The sequence below is a fragment of the Crocodylus siamensis genome, chromosome 6 (assembly GCF_052110815.1).
Source record: "Crocodylus siamensis isolate JL-2025a chromosome 6, ASM5211081v1, whole genome shotgun sequence".
Classification (NCBI taxonomy): domain Eukaryota; kingdom Metazoa; phylum Chordata; order Crocodylia; family Crocodylidae; genus Crocodylus; species Crocodylus siamensis.
This window is the reverse complement of record NC_143400.1, coordinates 8,745,519-8,760,557: the sequence shown is the minus strand read 5'-3', so window position 1 is coordinate 8,760,557 and position 15,039 is coordinate 8,745,519. Positions and strand designations below refer to the sequence as shown.

The following is a 15,039-nucleotide window of genomic DNA, read 5'->3' as shown; positions in this document are numbered from 1 at the left end:
TGAGTTCTTTGCAACAGAAGAACAGCTCTGTTGTTTTTCTGTAGTCAAAAAAAGGAGAGCGAACTAACAGCTGGCATTTTCCAAGGGGTGCCTCAAGTCCAACGAGGAGTGCATTGAATCTAATGAGGGCGGCATTGCATCTAAAACAGTTGAGAACCGCTGCCCTATCCCACCAGGCTCCCTGCTGTTGATGTCTACAGCAGAATAGCATCAATCTGATGGGATCATATTCCTTGTGTCTGAACACTAGGACGCAGAACCAGAAGGGACCTCCTGGGTATTGAAGCTAGTCCCTTTATCACATCGTGTAATCCCCTTCACAAATGCACCAAACTCCATCCTAAACCAGATGTGCAGTCAAGAACCTCTTCCTTTTTTGTGGTTACAAACTGTTCATAGAGTCATGGATGCTACGGATGGAAGGGAGGGACCTCAAAGGATCATCGAGTCTGACCCCCTCCCTGTGGCAGGAAAAAGTGTGGGGGTCATGTGACCCCAACCAGGTGCTTGTCCAGTCCTCTTGAAGACCCCCAAGGTAGGGGAGAGCACCACCTCCCTTGGGAGCCCATTAGTGACCCTAACCGTGAAGCTCTTTCTAATGTCCAGCCTAAATCTACTCTCCATCAGCTTGCGGCCATTGTTGCTGGCTATTTCAAGGGATGCTCTGGTGAACACAGCATCTCTTATTCCCTGCTGCCCCCTCCCCCCCCCCCCGAGCTTTAATACCCCACTAACTAATCTTATGAGCACACTGAAGTCAGCCTTTCTGAAGTCTAGCACTTCTGCCCTGCTGCTTACTTTTCCTACCCTTCCCCGGATAATGAATTCAATCAAGTGATGGTCACTATCCCCTAGGTTGCCTTGTACCTGCAGATCCCCCACCAGGTCATCTCCCGTAGCCAACTCGAAGTCCAGCAAGATGTTCTCCCTAATGGCACCGTATACCTCCTGCGTTAGGTGATGGTCCTGTATTCAGGTTAAGAACTTACGTGAGCGATTAGATTTGGCTGACTGCTCCTCCCAGCAGATGTCCGGGTAGTTTAAGTCACCCATGACAATCATATCTCTTGACCATACAGCCTTTGAGAGCTGCCCGGAGAATTCCAGGTCTTGCTCATCCTCCTGGTGTAGCGGTCTATAGTAGACCCCCACTACCAAGACCCTTTCCCCTCAACCCCCTTGTATCCTAACCCACAGCACCTCAGTTTGGCCCTCCTCTGATCCCATCTTGATTATTGCTCCTTAACATAGAGAGCAGCACCCCCCACCTTTTTTCCCCACTCTATCCCATCTGTGCAACCTATAACTTTCAATACCTGCTGCCCACTCGTGAGTAGGGGCCCACCAAGTTGCACTTAGCCCGACCAGGTCAAAGTTGTTGCCTGCAAACACGAGTGCAAGTTCCTCCTGCTTGTTCCCCATGCTCCTAGCGTTGTCTAATTTCTGTTGTCTAATTTCCAGCTGAAGTTTCTTCGTGGACAAGCCGCACCCAGCTGATCTTCCTCCAAGGTCATCATTTAGCTTTTGTAACTCTTCCCCACTCAGGATTTTACTCCACTGAAGGGCTTGTCGAGAGCAATCAGATCCCCAGGCTAGAAGAAACCCAAGACCCTCTAGGGAATATATTATCCAGGCCTCTATTCTGTGAGGAGCTGATGGGTCATCTGCAAATGCCCCAAAGCCACCTTCTGCATCTACATCCCTTTGCCACGACAGAGGGCAGGAGCACAGAAAAGTAGAGAGTGGACTGATTCCTAGAAGAACAAGATGACACTTAAACTCAGAGCTCTTTCAGGAATCTCACCCACTACTTATTTCTCCTTCTACAGAAGGGCCAATAGAGGACTTCCCCTGTGATGTCCAGCAACTTTACTAATGATGTAAATGATGGGATCAAGCACACACACAGCAAATTTTGGGATGACACCAAGTTGGGTGGACATGCAGACACTCCAGAGGGTAAGGCTAGGATCCAGAAGGACATGGATAACCTGGGGAAATGGTCTGCCATCAGCAAGCAGATTTTCAACAAGGGCAAGTGTAAAGTCCTGTGCTTTGGGCAGAATAACCGCATGCACAGTGCGGACCTAGGGGTTTTCGTGGACCATAAGGTGAATAGGAGCCAAGCGTAGCGTGCCCTTGTTGTGAAAAAGCCAATAGTCTTGACTTCAAAAAAGCTTTTGATCTGGTATCCCATGATCACCTCTTGGCCAAACTGGCCAGTTGTGGCCTTGGCTCCACCACGATCCGCTGGCTGGGAAATTGGCTCCGTGGTCAGACCCACAGGGTTGTGATTGATGGCAGTCACTCATCGTGGTGCCCTGTGACCAGTGGGCTCCCTCAAGGCTCTGTCCTGGGACCCATCCTGTTCAACATCTTCATTAACGATGTGGACATTGGAGTCAGGAGCGGACTGGCCAAGTTCGCCGATGACACCAAATTTTGGGGCAAAGCATCCACGCCAGAAGACAGGCGGGTGATCCAGGCTGACCTGGACAAGCTCAGCAAATGGGCAGACGAGAACCTCATGGTGTTTAACACCGAAAAATGCAAGGTTCTCCACCTTGGGGGGAAAAACCTGCAGCACCCTTATAGGCTCGGCGGTGCTAGGTTGGATAGCACTACAGAAGAAAGAGACTTGGGGGTCATCATTGACCACAAGATGAACATGAGCCTCCAATGCGATGCTGCGGCTAGTAAAGCGACCAAAACACTGGCTTGCATCCATAGATGCTTCTCGAGCAAATCCCGGGACGTCATTCTCCCCTTGTACTCGGCCTTGGTGAGGCCGCAGCTGGAGTACTGCGTCCAGTTTTGGGCTCCACAATTCAAAAAGGACGTGGAGAAGCTTGAGAGAGTCCAGAGGAGAGCCACGCGCATGATCAGAGGTCAGGAAAACAGACCTTACGACGAGAGGCTGAGAGCCATGGGGCTCTTTATCCTGGAAAAGCGCAGGCTCAGGGGTGATGTGATGGCCACCTATAAGTTTATCAGGGGTGACCACCAGGATCTGGGGGAACGTCTGTTCACCAGAGCGCCCCATGGGATGACGAGGTCGAACGGTCACAAACTCCTGCAAGACCGCTTCAGGCTGGACATAAGGAAGAATTTCTTTACTGTCCGAGCCCCCAAGGTCTGGAACAGTCTGCCAGCGGAGGTGGTTCAAGCACCTACATTGAACACCTTCAAGAGTAAATTGGATGCTTATCTTGCTGGGATCCTATGACCCCAGCTGACTTCCTGCCCTTTGGGCAGGGAGCTGGACTCGATGATCTCCTGAGGTCCCTTCCAGCCCTAATGTCTATGAAATCTATGAAATCCTGGGCTGTATTAACAGGAGAGCGACTTGCAAATCAAAGAAAGTAATTCTTCCCCTCTATTCAGCACTGGTGAGGCCTCACTTGAAGTCCTGCATCGTTTTGGGCCCTCCAGTACAGAAAAGGATGTGGACACCCCTCCCCCTGCCCGGACATCCCCCCACGGCTCTGTCTCCCACCACCCCCCAGGCACCATGGCCCATGCACCACCCTGGCTGGGCAGCACAGCCCCTGGCCCTGTCCTACTACCTCCCTCACCATGGGGGCTTCAATCTGCTCCCTGCCCCGCCATAGACCTACCTGCAGGCAGCTGCTCTCCATATATATGCACATGGTGCCCCCTGCATCCCACTCAACGCAACCCCTTGCAGGAGTCCACAGCAACCTGGGTTTGTCAGTCTTTAATTAGGGATAGGTGCCCCCCCTGGCCTCTTCCCGAAGGGGGCCAGGGCCCTCAGGCCCCCACCATTCAACAGAAATTTAAGCTACAGCATTGCTTTCCTTTGGGCAGGCTAAGGTTTGCCTTTGGAAGCTCCTAGCAAGGATGCAGGGGCCTGAAATCTGAATGGTGGTAAACCCAGGGGTGGTGTGAAGTGGGTGAGGGATGCTGACATTCAGCTCCTAGCTTTGGGGAAAGCGGATGAGCCCTCTTTGCCCCCCCAAGTAGGGCACTGCTCGTAGCTTTGACACTTGGCACACCAAAGCAGATGCCCATCCAAACATAAGGCTAGGTGTATCGCTGCTGAGCCCCGCTGATCCAGCCCCATCCTCTCCCCTTCTGCTGTGACAAGGCAAGAGCAACTGCAAAAGAATATGAGGAAGACAGGAGCTGATCCCTGAACACGGGGACGGACAATGACGGTTTTGTCCGTAACAGATTTATTGCCAGGCGGAGAACACGCAGAGCGGCGCAGGAAAGGGACCAAGAGAGGCAGTAACAGCTTCTCACCACCAACCCCAACTTCGTAGCTTCAGTAAAAGCGGGATTTTCCTTCCATTTCCCCTCCCCTCCTGCCTTCTGCGTACCAGGGAGCAGAAGGGCAGGAGGGGTTTCACAGGGGGGACTTGTTGTTTCATCTGCCACCCCAGAAAGGTTTATCACAGGTGTGCGGACGAAGCGTTGAGCTGGCTATGCCCCAGCTGGAACCTGGAGCCCTGGGCATGTCCCGTGGGTCCAAGTGGGTCTCCTCTTGCCTGGATGCCCAGCAAGGAGAGCCTCAGTCGCCGACCCACAGGGAATACAATGGCAGCTTCCACCACCCCAAACAGCCAGGAGATGGGGCAGAGAAAACACGAGGCACTGGGAGACCATCCCACAGGGGTGTGGGAGAGGGTGGGTCACAAGGGGACGGAGAGGGCCACAGAGCAGTGAACTACAGAGCACAATTGTGGCATTGTGTTGTGACGAAACAGGGGGCCACTAGCAATGCCCAAGACCCCATCTGCAAACACCCTCACAGCCCTGGGATGTTTGGAGCTAGGGGAATGGGTTTGGATCCCTGCCTCTAGGCTTGGCATCACACCAGGGCAATGCCACATCAATGACAGTTGTGCAGGGATTGTGCCCCAGGCCCCTCTGTGGCTCTGACCCCAGGAGCTTCCTCATTTCTGAGCAGCACTGACTGCAACTCTTGTTTCCCCCCAAGCTGGTCTGAGCTGGGAGGGGTTCGGGTGGGGAGGACAAGGAAAATTGAAGGCAGAGATGGAGAGGGTCATCAAAGCCAGCACCCCAGATTATCATGGGGCACCATCTCTGGGTACCCCATGTTTCCTTGTCCCGGCTTTCCCAGCAGCCCAGGTCATCCGTGAAGGCACTTGAGGCAGAGGTGAGGACTGGTCAGTCATGCTCAGTTGGACAGGATGTCCGAGGACTCGGACACCAGTTTCCCATCCCTGGTCTCGATCTTCTTGATGACGACGGCCTTGGACTTGGTGACGGCTGCACTCTCCAGGGGAGAGTTCACCGAGTAGACACTGCTTGAGAGTGACCTACCATAGCCACTGTCGTAGCCACCGAATGCTCTGCCCGGCCCAGCTGCGGGAGAAGAAAGAGAAGACCGCCGTGACCGCTGAGACCATGCCTGCAGCGCCCCAGCCAAGGGCAGTGCTAGCAGGGTTGTGCCCATGCCCCATGGCTGCTGCGTGGCCCTCTGAACCAGCGTGAGCCCATGACCCTGGGTGGCACTAGAGCCCGATCTCTGCTTCAAGGCAACACCTCAAAGCCAGTGGAAACCAACAGTGCATGCCCAGGCCTGGAGCCTGCTCTCAGTCTGTGGTGCAACCCCTCTATCCTGGGTTAACTGCCCCAACTAGATTCCCCCTAGGTCCAAGATCTGGTCCATGGAGGGGACACCACCGGATCAGCAACTGCAGAAGCAGCAGCAGACATTTGCCCTGGAATGGAGCATCCGTACAGTAATCTAACGTGGAATAAGCTGGTCTGCAAGAGCTCCTTCTACAGTCGCTCCCTGCATGGGCACTCCCATCCAGAGGAAGAGTCCCTTTCTACCAGAAGGCCAAAGTACCTTCTTCTGAGCCCAAGGAGCCAAACTGGAGCTGCCACTTTGCTCAATTCCCCCCTACGGCCTGGTGCAGCCAGTCACAAACTCCTCCTCCCTGGTCCCCACCCCACCCCTCTGCTGCTCCCCGGACAGTCTCAAGTGCCCTGTGTCTGCCAGCATCGAGGCCTGCTGTGCAGAGTCCCAGCCCCTTTCAAAACCTGAAGGGCAATTACCTGAATAGTTGGTGGTCTTGGTTTGGATGCTGAGGTTCTGCATCCCAGACTGCAGCCTGTGAGTAGAAGAGAGAGACATGAATGACCAGTGCCCAGCCAGGCTGAAACAGTTTGCCAGGGTGCAGTTAGTGCAGCCTGTGTGCAAGCCACTGTCCATGGCAAAGCACTGACGACTCGTCTGCATATCAAAGGCCCCATACTGCAAACAGCCATTCGCTCATTGGCTTTCAAGGCAGATGGACCTGTGCATCCTCTGCGGCCCACAGTTAAAGGATCGGTGCCCCAAATCATTACATTTCATTCCCCCTGCAAACAAGTTAGCAAAGGCCACCAACTTCCGCTGGCTGTTGTGACCAAGGACAGAGCAGATGAACTCTCCTGTCCCCTCCGCTTGTGGAGTTTGAGCCAGGCTTCCAAAGGAGCTGGTTTATATTGCAAGCCTGGCAGCCCAAATTTGGCTGCCATGAGGGAGAAGGAGACTTTTCAGCAAGCTGGGTGCAGAGAGCAGCCGACGGGGTGCAGCCTGCAAGGGGTTAATCGGTGCTGCTAATCAGGGCGCTGTGCACCACAGTACAGCCAGTGCCCCGGCACCCCCTGCCCAGGACCAGAAAAGCCACGTCCTTCCCAGCATGCCCTGCCCAGCCCCACTGCACCCACCTGCTCTCCTCGCCCTCCAGCAGCTTGCGGTAGGTGGCGATCTCGATGTCCAGCGCCAGCTTGACGTTCATCAGCTCCTGGTACTCCCGCAGCTGGCGGGCCATGTCCTGCTTGGCCTTCTGCAGGGCAGCCTCCAGCTCGGCTAACTTGCCACGTGCATCCCTGACGGCCATCTCGCCACGCTCCTCAGCCTCAGCGATGGCTGCCTCCAAGTTGGCCCGCTAGAGAAACCGAAATACGGCAGATGTGTGGCTGGGCAACTCTGGGGGTCACAGGTAATCCAGCCGCATCTCCAGGCAGGGTCTGCCCCAGCCAAACCTTTCCAGTCATGTCCTTGTTTGCCCTATTCCCCACATGCCACCATCACCCATGCCACCCAAAGATGCCCAGGACCCAGGCCTGGCAGTATCCAGGGCAAAGTCAATACCCTGAACCCAAGGCAAAGCCAGGATGACCCAGGACTGGAAGCATCCCACTGCTGGAAGAGATGTTACAATGCTCTCAAGCAGAGGTGCTCAACCTCTGGCCCATGGGCCAAATCTACCCCGTGGTACCACGTCATTCAGCCCATGGAGCTCCCCATAGGTCCGCAAATCCCCAGGCCCATGGGAAGCCCCAAGCCCTGCAAGCTGGATCTGGGACCCAATCCCAGTGCACAGGGCTGGGCGGAGCAGCACTGGGCCCTAGGGCCCAATCCTGGTGTGAGGGGCTGGGGCGGGATGGTGCCAGCCCCCAGGGGGCAATTCCAGCAGTAAGGGGTGATGCCAGGCCCCAGGGCCCGATCTGGCCCGCACCACTCATCTGGCCAGCAAGGCCTAAAGGCTGAGCACCGCTGCTCTTGAGAGAGCCCAGGCAGAGGTCCTCCCCCACCATTGCAGAGGATGGAGCCTCGCCCCCAATCCACACCAACCTGACTATGGGGGGAAATTCCTCCTTGTCCCACATGTGATGGTTGGGCTGACCCTCAAGATCCTCTACTCTAGCCAGGACCCTCCCGGTTGCTTCTGATGGGAACCACTGGCACACCCCATAGGCCACCCCTGACCTGGGCTGCAGTCAGTAAGGTGGAAAAAGCCCTGACCCCTGCAGCTACAGGAAGGGAAATAATTCCTCCCCGGCCCTACAAGGCAGCCGGCAAAGCCCAGAAGCTATGACTGCCACGGGGCTGCACAGCTCTACCCCAGCAGCAGTCTTGGCCCGGAGGCTGGGGACTCATCGTGCCCTCCAGCTTGAGGACCTGGCCAACATCCCCAGCTGCAGCAAGCAGCAGAGCCACGCATCGCCACCGCAGCCGGGCTGGGGACGACTGCAACCGCCCCAGCCAGCGACAAAGCCCAGGATCCACAGAAGAAGGGAGCAAGAGAAAGGAGAAGGGTCCGGTGCGGGGGTCAGTCCTGGGGCAGCAAGGTCTGTGGAGCTGCCTCCTGCCTACCTGGCCTTTCAAAGCATCTATCTCCGCCTGGATGCGCTGGATGGTCCTGGTGAGCTCAGAGATCTCGGCCTTGGTGTTTCGGAGGTCGTCCCCGTGCTTGCTGGCTGTGCTGCGGAGCTCCTCATACTGCATGGCAGGCAAAGAGATGAGGGGATGGGGCAATGCAAACCACATCACCCAGGACCTTAGGGAAAGGACCCTCATGGCCAGGGCCAGCTCCTTACAGCAAGGCCGACTGCAGGAGCTTCCTGCCAGGGACACGGCTCAGCTGGAACCGAGATTTCAAAGCACCTCGCACCCCCTGCGTTGACTGCCAGGCCCCCTGCGCTGGCAGAGATGCTCGCTCCCACCATGCACGTGAGACTGGGGACATTTTGCTCGCCCCTCAGCCGAGCGGCAACCCAGGACAGGGATTTTGCAAGGCTGCATCCAGTTGAGAGCTGGGGGGGGGGAGGGGGTCAGAAACTATGGGGAGCTCAAAGCAAGCTCAATGTGACATTGCTTCCCTGGCATGGGGAGAATGCCACACAGCCAACGCTGGGGGGCATCCCAGGAGCTGGGACCCGTCCGTGGGGCAGGGAATCCCAGCAGCCCCTCGTGGGTTCAGCCGTCTCAGCCCAGCAGGCACCTCATCCGGGTTGGAGAAGGCCAGGGCAGAAGCAGCAGTGTCTCGGGGAGCGGCAGCAAGGGGTGGTTCTGGCCTGGGCCATGTGGGAACCGGGACTGGTCTTGCCAGGGTGTGGCGAGCCCAGCCCATGTGCAATCCCAGCCCACACAGACTGCAGCTTCAAAACAGAGGAGGTGAGAGAGGTGCAGGGAAATCCCTGCCTGGATTTCCACACGGACATATAGGCCCCCACCCTGAGCCCCGCTGTCTTCCTGCTCTTCCTTGGCCACTGCAAAGCCCAGCCTCAGCCTCAACAGACCAAGCAACGGGTCTCGGGGGAGGAATCCCGCAGCCTCGTCACCTGGAGTCAAGTTGTTTTGACCCCGCTCCCTCCCCCATCCAAGGCTCCTCGAGCCCCAGGCCCCACTGCCGTGCCCCCCGCAGCCTCCAGGATTGGAAGGAAGTGGGATTTCTCAGCCTCCACTTCAGACCTGCTGGGCACCAACCAGCTCAGCAGTTAAGGGCACTCGGCAGCTCTCTGACGATGAAGCCCAAGGCTGTCTCCAACCCTGGGGGACCAGAGGCCAGTGGAGGGGAACAGGAGGGATCTCAAGGCTGCAAAAGGATGGAGCAGGCTCCACCGCTGTGCCTGCCCCAGCCACTATGGGTCACTTGTGGGTGGCAGGCATGTAGGTGACTCTTAAGACGGACTGGTCCTACTGGAGAGTGGGGCAGTGGCCACAGAGCTGTCTGCTCACACCCCTGGCCCCCACCCCACAGCCTCACCTTGACCTTGTACATGCCCTCAGCCTCCGCCCGGCTCTGGTTGGCGATCTCCTCGTACTGGTTTCGCACGTCGGCGATGATGCTGTCCAAGTCCAGGCTGCGGTTGTTGTCCATGGACAGGACCACGGAGGTCGTGGAGACCTGAGACTGCAAGTTCTGCAGCTCCTGTGACATGGCGGCAGAGAGTCAGGCTTGCGGCAAGCACCGGGAACTCGGTGCACCCACCAGCCGCCCCGGGGCCTTGCAGCCGGCTCAGGTGAGTCAGCGCTGGATGGATAATGCCTGTCCCACACTATCCGCTAGGCCTTATGTCACCGGTGGCAAGGTGACGTCTGAGCTCCCCTCCTAATAACAGCAGATCAGATGGGCGTTGTCTGGCTGCTGGCGTGCCCCAGGACTGGGCCTTTAAGCAAGTTCTTCCTTGCCTGCGAGAACTCAACATAACTCGGTGGCATTCACCCTGCAGGACAGGAGGAAAAGATAGTGCCGGCGCAGCGAGACATACCTCTTCGTACAGCTGCCTCAGGAAGTTGATCTCGTCGGTCAGGCCCTCCAGGCGGGACTCCAGCTCCACCTTGTTCATGTAAGCCTCGTCCACGTCCTGTGGGAACCGAGCACAAGCGCCGTTAGGGGGGCGAGAGACAGAAACCCAGCCCAGCGCTCCGCAGCGATACCCGCCGGCCTCACCTTCTTGAGCAGCACGAATTCGTTCTCCTTCTCGGTGCGGTGGTTGATTTCATCCTCGTACCTGCCAGCAGAGGAAGGGAATTGTGCATTAGATGTGGGCACTGCTGGGGGACAGGGAAGCCCACCTGGGCACCCTCTCAAATAAAACCCAGGACAGGATTTCAGGGAAACCAAGAATCACAGAAAATGAGGGTTGGGAGGGACCTCGGGGTGTCACATCTAGTCCAACCCCCTGCTCCAAGCAGGACCAGCCCCAATTTAATCATCTCAGCCAAGGCTTTATGTAGCCAGGTCTTCAAAACCTCCAAGGATGGAGATGCCACCACCCCTCTGAGGAGCTTGTTCCAGTGCTTCACCACCTTCCTAATGAGAAAGCGTTTCCTAATATCTAACCTAAACCTCCCTCGCTGCAACTGGAGACCATTGTTCCTTGTTCTGTCATCTGCCCGCACTGAGAACAGTCCAGCTCATCATCCCTAATCATTCAGACTCGGGGGGGCAGCCTGGGCTGGGGCATCATGCTTGCTCCCTCTTGCAGCGGTGGAGGGGGACGGTGCAGCAAGACTGAGAGCAAACCCCAAGGTAAGACGTGGGCAAATGCCACCCCTCCCCAAGGGCTGTCTCCACCAGGCTGGGCAGAATTAACCCAGGTTAAGAGCTGTGTCATCTGTCCACTGCTTTGCTGATGTGGGTGCATTGCACTGCAGAAGACACTGGTGTGAGAACATCTGTCCATGCCCCAAGAGAAGCAAGGCCATGAGGCAGTGGGTGCAGCCTGCCGGAGCAATGAGCCGGCGGATTCCCTGACCGGGGACAGGTCCTGGGCTCCAGAGGCAGGGGTAGGGGTGGCCTGGCATTGCCCCTTCCAAGGGTCAGTGGCACTCACTTGCTCCTGAACTCCTCCACCAGGCCCTGCACATTGCCCAGCTCAGACTCCAGCCGCAACTTGTCCTGGTCCAACCCCTCCAGCTGCCGGCGCAGGTTGGTGATGTAGGCCTCGAATATGCCCGTCATGTTGCTGCGGGTCGTGCGCTGGCCCTGAAGCAGGCTCCACTTGGTCTCCAGCATCTGGTTCTGCTGCTCCAGGAACCGGACCTGGGATGGGGGAAGGAAGGGGAAGGAGGAAAGGGGTGAGCCCGTGCCCACAGCCTGGCACCCATCCATGCTCTGGAACCACTCACATGCTTGCAACCCATGTACTGGCATGACCAGGGCCCAGTCCTCTAGCTAGAGGCGCAGAACTGGACCAGAGCCTGGTACCAGCATGGGGCAAACAAGCCACAAACCAACACACCGCTGCATACTCCGCTCCCAGCTCCCCTACTGCAAACTGCAACAGCACTGGGAAGCAGGCAGGGCCAAATCCCATTCCCATTTGCACCATCAAATTCACTTCAGTGGAGAAACCTGGATTGAAACCAGTGTAACAGAGAGCCAAAGCAGGCCATAAATGCATTGGGTCTGATTTCCAGGGATGCCAAGGCCAATTTACCCCTGTTTGGGTGGCCTAAAGGGGCCTGGGTGTAAATGAGAAGCAGGCCCAGTTCAATAAGTTGAGTTGCTGTTGATTTTCACCCGAGAAAGGAAGAATCTGGCCCTTTAGGTGCTTGGAAAGTGAGGATGATCCATGAGGCTGGGGGCAGCCAGGGGTCACTGCACCACCTCAGTCCCTACCAGAGCCGTGGGGGTCTTCGCTGCTCAGAGCAAGCTGTATCTGCAGGAAGGCAGCCTCCATGCAAAAGCCCCATTCGCCTCCAGGGGCAGGGGCAGCAGGGCATGCCTAAAGGGGCACAGTACCACGGGTGGGAGCGCCCCACCCCCAGCATCTCCCCAGAGCCGCCACAGAGACCTTGGGGGCTTGCCCACGGGTGGATCTGGGCTGTAGCACAGCCTGCTTGGGAGATGGGAGCTATGGGAACCAACTGGGGGCTGGGGACAGAGCCTGCATCGGGCGTTGCTAAGCAAGAGATCAGACACCGGCACAAATCAGGAGGAGCTGGCATAGGACAGAGGAGAATGGTGCATTTCTACCAGTGTGGCCAGCTGCTCCCTGCCTGCACACCGCCAGGCAGGCCCACAGCAGGTGGGCAAAGGGACACGAATTGATTATTAAGCAGCCTGCAAGCCGAGAGGAGCTTGGGGTGTTTGGACGCCAGGGATGCCCCAGTAACGGGTGGTGGGATGTCGAGCCCCACACCCAGCCTCAGTCTGCAGGCCATGAAAGACACATTTGCTTTACCCCTCGGTGCAAACAGCTCCCCGTTGCCCAGGGTGTGAGGGGCTTTCAAGAGATCAGGATGTTTGCATTAGTTAATCATTTCCACCACGGCCCAGCTTTGTGACGTAGCCCAAGATGAACCCAGGTGTCAGAGTCCCAGGCAGGACGGAGCGGTGAGAAGAGGCAGAAGTGGGCCCAGGGGCAGGAGGTGAAGGCGGGGGCTGGCATGGTGTGACAGGCAGCGAGCAGCCTCCTGCTGCGTGATGGGACCCCAGGATCAAGCAGCTGCCTCCTGGCCTGCTGGCCCCGGGGTGCAATGGGGGGTCAATGGCAGGCAAGCATTTCAGAAGCCTGGAGGTGGGGAAAGACCCATCGCAGGGGTGGGGAGCCTCCTCGACAGCATCTGTTCCAGGAGCAAAGATCTGGGGCCCCTTGGGTGTGGAGGTGCCTGGCTGGACCCCCAAGACTCGGCTCTCAGGCGTGCCCCACCCTGCAGGCCTGAGCTGAGGCTGGGAGCCAGGACCAGCCCAGAAGAAACAGGTACACACATGCACACACGCACAGCTTGCATTGAGAAGAGCAATGAACTGTTACACGTGTACACACACCCGCACTCACAACTTGAACTGAGAACAATAGACTGTTACACCTATACACACACAAACACACACACGCAGCTTGTACTGAGAACAATGACGGCTGTTACATCTGTACACACACGCATGCATGCACGCACACACTGAGAACAATGAAATACTACACCTGCACACACACACATACACACAGAGAGAGCTTGCACTGAGAACAATGAAATGCTACACCTGCACGCACGCACACATACACACACACACACACACACACACAGAGCTTGCACTGAGAACAACGGACACATACACCTGCACGCACACACACACGCACATTCCTTCCATGCAAAATACTAGCGACTCACACCCCTGCTTGCATGTGCGCGTGCACACACACACACACACACACACACACACACAGCCCTGCCATGCAGAGCACTGGGGAATCCCACCCACCCAGGGTCCCCTGTTAAGAACAGGCCGGATCTCGCCCACACCTGGCACAGAGGCCAGTGGAGTCACACCCACATGCTCCTAGGAGAGCTCTAGGGGCCGAGCCCTGTGCAGCACTGTGTGGACACACAGGGAAGGGACCACGTTTCCACGCCCCTAAACCCACATGGGCAACACGCCCAGTGTGTCCAGGGGTGCTCAGGCTGACATCCCAGGCCGCTCCACAGATACCCCTGGACACCAGGAGAGCCGGGTTTGCACCCGCCCGGGGACTCTGCCCTTTCCCTGCCAGGAGAGCTCGGGGCTCTGCTTTCCCACCCCTGCAGGAGATACTTTGAGCTCAGGGGAGGCCCCAGCACTCTGCAAACCGGTCCCACGGTGGGAACCTGAGCCAAGATCCTTTCCTCTTCCATGGCTGCAGGGGTAGAAACATGACCCCTTGGTGTAACCGCTGGGCCTTGTCTCCCCGCCCTCCCCCCGGTGCCAGCCCACTCTGGCCCACGTGGGTCTCACCGGGGGACAATGGAGCAAAACCAGACCCATCTCCTCCCACGACAACAGGTTGCACCGGCCTGTCGCCGAGACACACCTACCTGCCGCCCTGCCTCACCTTGTCGATGAAGGAAGCAAACTTGTTGTTGAGGCTCTTGATCTGCTCCTTCTCCTGGGTCCGCACCTGCTGCAAGTCGGGGTCAATCTCCAGGTTCAGGGGCGCCAGCAGGCTCTTGTTGATGCTCACAGCCGTGATGCCACCACCGGCGCCCAGGCCCGGCGCTGGGCCTCGGAGCCCCCTGGCATCCACCCGGGCATAGTTGGCAACGGGCGGGGAAGCCCGGGTGAAGTTGGAGGTGAAGGAGCGGCTGCTGAAGGTGCGGGGAGCCCCAGTGTAGGAGCTGCTCTTGAAGCTCTGTCTGCTGCTGACCGACATTTTGCTCAGGCCAGGCTGGCAGGGGCAAGCTCAGGCTGGAGGCTGGGACACTGCGGGCGCTGGGTGTGCGCAACCTTATATCCCAGCCAGAGAAGGGGTGGGGAACCTGGAGCTTGGATACCTGAGTGGCTGCAGAAGGCAAAAGGGGCTGAGCTAACCCAGGCAGCACCTGCCACCTCCAAAGTTAACTCCTTCAGCAGCAGAGAGGAGCTGGGGGCTCGCCCCTTCCAGCCCTTCAACTGGAAGGGGTTGCAAGAGCTCTCTGCCGGAGGAGGGCAGCAGTCCATGGGATAAAGAGAGAGCAGGAAAGCAAGCCAAAAATCCACGGGGACCCTTGATTCCCAAACTGACTTTAACCCACGACTCACTGCCATTCATAGAATCATAGAAATTTAGGGTTGAAAGGGGCCTCAGGGGGTCATATCTAGTCCAACCCCCTGCTCCAAGCATGAACTGAGATTAGGACCCCCTTGCTCTCCCAGGAAGCAGCCAGAGCACGCACAAGTCCAGGCCAGCTTTATCTCCGCCCGCACATCATAAATAACAGGCCAGGCAGGAGCAGGGGTGATAAGTATTCCTGCAAGAAGCGGTGCCTGGATTGCAGCCCCTTGCACACACAGAGCTGAGGCCTGGCAT

At 57.4% G+C, this 15,039-nt stretch overlaps 1 protein-coding gene across 1 annotated transcript; it reads right to left on the bottom strand.

Annotated features, from left to right (window-relative positions):
• Positions 1–4,158: 4,158 nt before the first annotated feature.
• KRT8 (keratin 8) lies at positions 4,159–14,459 on the bottom strand. The gene is made up of 9 exons (XM_090051551.1): positions 14,086–14,459; positions 11,107–11,315; positions 10,221–10,281; positions 10,039–10,134; positions 9,534–9,698; positions 8,141–8,266; positions 6,709–6,929; positions 6,052–6,107; positions 4,159–5,352 (listed from the first exon to the last, which is right to left on the bottom strand). Exons 1-9 carry the CDS (start codon positions 14,401–14,403, stop codon positions 5,165–5,167), a joined length of 1,440 nt encoding a protein of 479 aa, XP_089907677.1. The 5' UTR covers positions 14,404–14,459; the 3' UTR covers positions 4,159–5,164.
• Positions 14,460–15,039: the final 580 nt, after the last annotated feature.

Excerpts from the sequence above, each read along its gene's own strand:
- KRT8 (XM_090051551.1), bottom strand. The coding sequence starts at position 14,403 with ATGTCGGTCAGCAGCAGACAGAGCTTCAAGAGCAGCTCCTACACTGGG. Across the intron at positions 6,108-6,708 it reads CTGGAGGGCGAGGAGAGCAG|GCTGCAGTCTGGGATGCAGA; the intron begins GTGGGTGCAGTG and ends TTCTACTCACAG. Across the intron at positions 5,353-6,051 it reads CAAGACCACCAACTATTCAG|CTGGGCCGGGCAGAGCATTC; the intron begins GTAATTGCCCTT and ends CTTCTCCCGCAG.